Source organism: Propithecus coquereli, unplaced genomic scaffold, assembly GCF_000956105.1.
Source record: "Propithecus coquereli isolate 6110/MARCELLA unplaced genomic scaffold, Pcoq_1.0 Scaffold62, whole genome shotgun sequence".
Lineage (NCBI taxonomy): Eukaryota > Metazoa > Chordata > Mammalia > Primates > Indriidae > Propithecus > Propithecus coquereli.
In genome coordinates this window covers 2,403,861-2,407,096 of record NW_012152174.1, presented here as the reverse complement: position 1 = coordinate 2,407,096, position 3,236 = coordinate 2,403,861, and the positions used below count along the sequence as shown (strand labels likewise).

The following is a 3,236-nucleotide window of genomic DNA, read 5'->3' as shown; positions in this document are numbered from 1 at the left end:
GCCATATGGTCACTGAAAGTTCCTGCAGTGAAACGTTTCCTACAAAGCATAGCTGCACGTTTTTGAGAGGCCTGAGTAGGTAGTACAAAAGGATCTCGATAAGCTAGCGTGCAGGCAATTGTAAGGATGGGGTCCAGACACTTTAAAACAACAGCACACAGGACCATTTTACCAAGATGTGGTTCTACCGGCAAGTCAGCCAAATGATAACCAAGTTCAGTCAGATCTTCCCATGTATCCATTGCATCTATTGTCTAAATAAAAGGATACAGAACAGAATTTGACATGAGCAAAAAATATATTTAACCAAATCACATACTTTTTAAAAACCCACAAGAAATAAGAATATAAATTTTCTTCTGCTATTGCCAAAATATATTTTTACAAGGAACTATACCTATGGTTTTACCATAATTACCACAAGAGTATTATTCAAAGTCATGATCATTTAAGATAAGTTGTTACAAGTACTAAATTAGTTAAGACATATTCTCATTTGGTTTAAATTTCAAGTAAAAAAGTCAGGTAAAATAAAACTATTAAGACACCAACCTTAAGCATTTGTACAGCATTTCTTACAATTAAAGCTGGTGGAGGTTCAGGTGCTTTCATAAGGAAATCAGCAATGGGACAATTAACTGGGGCTAGCAGCTTGGTATGTAAACAAAGTTCCTATAAACCAAACAGTGAATAATTTTGAAAAATTAAGAATATTATAACATTGACTTTTATATTTAAAGAAATCATGAGAACTACAGTTCCCAGACTCAGACTAGTAGAGTCTGATTAGAATGAACAGTAGAAGGAATATGTCTCTTTTAAAGATGAGCTTATACTCTGTCCTAGATGCCACAAACTTAACTCATCAACTTAACTCATCAAGATTACCAGTGCCCCCATTGTCAACATCTCCTCACACAGTTCTTATGCATAACAATCAGAGTCACTGCCCAAAAGCTAAATCTTTTTTTCCCTTTATATTTATTACATTCTAGAATCTTTTATCTGTTCAACAAGTATTTAAGCGCTTCCTAGGTACAAGGCACAATGCAGCAAGTTGGAGAAAAAGAAGAGGACAAGTATCCACTCTCATGGAGTTTACATTGTAGTATGGAAAACAGACCTTAAACAACTAATTACATAATTAACTACCTAATTACAATTGTGGTAAGTGCTAAGAAGGATACCGGGAGCTAAAGAAAACAAGATTTAGCCAAGTTCAGGAAAGGGCAGGAGAGGAGGCCATGGGAAGTTCATCATAGTTTTCCTGAGGAAATGACACTTAAGCTAAGATATAAAGATTGAGTAGGAGTAATTATAAAAGAAATAAGGGGAAGGAGTCTAAGGAGAGGGGAAGGCACATGTGAAAGCCCCAAGGTAGAAGAAAACAAGATGTGCTTGAGAAACTAAAACTACTGGTGTGAACAGAGAGGATGAATGTCAAGAAATAAAACTGGAGACAAAGGCAGGAATAGGTAATTTAGGCTCTTGTTAAGAATTTTGAATTTTATTCCAGTAGAAATAGAAAATAGCATATAGTCATTGGGAAGTGGGAAATCATCCCAGATACACGGATGTCAAATATGATACTGTGTCTCTTTAAACGTTTGGAAGCCAGCATCTAGCCCAACACACCAAAGAATAAAATTAATGCACTTATGATAGTTTTCCCTAGAAGCTACAATGGCTGTTCCATAAAGTTACAGCACTTAAAGAAAAACAATAAAGGTCAGAAAAATCTTAGTGAATTCAGTTCCAAAACTACCAAGGTAATCTCAGCATCTTAAATTAAGATTTTGACATTATCTTTTGGACCTTAAATAATTTGTTTTCTAATCTTATTGAGAATTTAAAAGGTGAACACTACGTAGTTGAGACTTCTAAAATGTTGCTTAAAATATGTAAACTGCACCATAATTTAAATGTATTTAAATAATTCTTTAAAATTTTGAAGGTTTATGAATTAAATTTTCTTGTATAGAAAATATCATTCCATTATATACATAGCCACCCTCTATAATACATATTTTATAATTTTGTTTTAAAGTCCAAACAATAGCAGTTCAAATGGCCCCTCTCCTCTCTCACCTACAAAAAAGCCTTTTAGAATTAAATAAGTTTCTACCTGTAATGGCATTCTCAAAAGTTCTGGAGTCTGAAATTCCAACATATTCTGGAATCGGAGTCTACTGAATAGACGGAAACAAATTCCAGGTCTACATCGCCCTGCCCTTAAAAATAAAATACAAGATTAAGACTTAAATAAGGAACAAAGGTTATAATGAAGAAACTATAAAAGTAATGTAATTTAGGAGACAGAAAAATGAACCAGAATCAGGACATTTGAGTTTGAGTCCTTATTCTGTCACTTATCCTCTACGAATTCTTTTGGAAGGCACTTCACTTATCTGGGGCTCAATTATTTCATATATAGAGTGAGATTCATGAATGACACCTACCTGATATACCTTTAGGGTTACGGTAAAAATCAAAAGAAATAATAGGCTGGTCATGGTGGCTCACACCTGTAATCCTGGCACTCTGGGAGGCCAGGAGTTCAAGACCAGCCTCAAGAAGAGTGAGACCCCATCTCTACAAAAAATAGAAAAATTAGCCAGGCATGGTGGTGTGTACCTATAGTCCCAACTACTTGGAAGGCTGAGGCAGGGGCATCCAGCAAGCTCAGGAGTTTGAGGTTGCAGTGAGCTGTGATAATGCCACTACACTCTAGCCCAGGAGACAGAGCAAGATCCTGTCTCAAAAAAAAAGAATAGAAAGAAATAAAAGGCATACGTATGAAAGCCAGTAAAAAGCAAAGCATGAAAAAATATTTGGTAATTTAAATTCAGTCAATTTTACTGAGCTGATTTCAAGCACTGTGTTCAAGCCCAGTGATCAGAGTTGTACAAATTGTGCATTATACAACTCAAAGGGAGTGTCATTTATCCCATTATCATAGAAACTTGTATAATTTTATGGAAGTAGCAGAAAAATAACTTGAAAAAAAGCAATCTCTTAAATTCACCCCAAGTTTCTGTACCAGCTAATGGCAGGGCTAAATATGCTAAGTAATAGAGATGTCAAAATATCTCTGTCTTCATGGAGCTCACAATCCAGACAGGCAATCATCACTATACCACAATGTGATAAGAGCTACAAAAGCTGACTTTGTTGGACCACTCCTTCCTTCATCAAATATGAGGGAACTTCAAAAAGTTCAAGGAAAAATGAAATAA

General features: G+C 35.2%; 1 protein-coding gene across 1 annotated transcript in view; it reads right to left on the bottom strand.

Annotated features, from left to right (window-relative positions):
- YTHDC2 (YTH domain containing 2) overlaps positions 1–3,236 on the bottom strand; it is a 107,228-nt gene that overhangs the window by 57,044 nt on the left and 46,948 nt on the right. Inside the window, 3 exon segments of the mRNA XM_012659509.1 lie at positions 1–254; positions 553–672; positions 2,126–2,231. Of these exon segments, the coding sequence (XP_012514963.1) occupies positions 1–254; positions 553–672; positions 2,126–2,231 (480 nt within the window).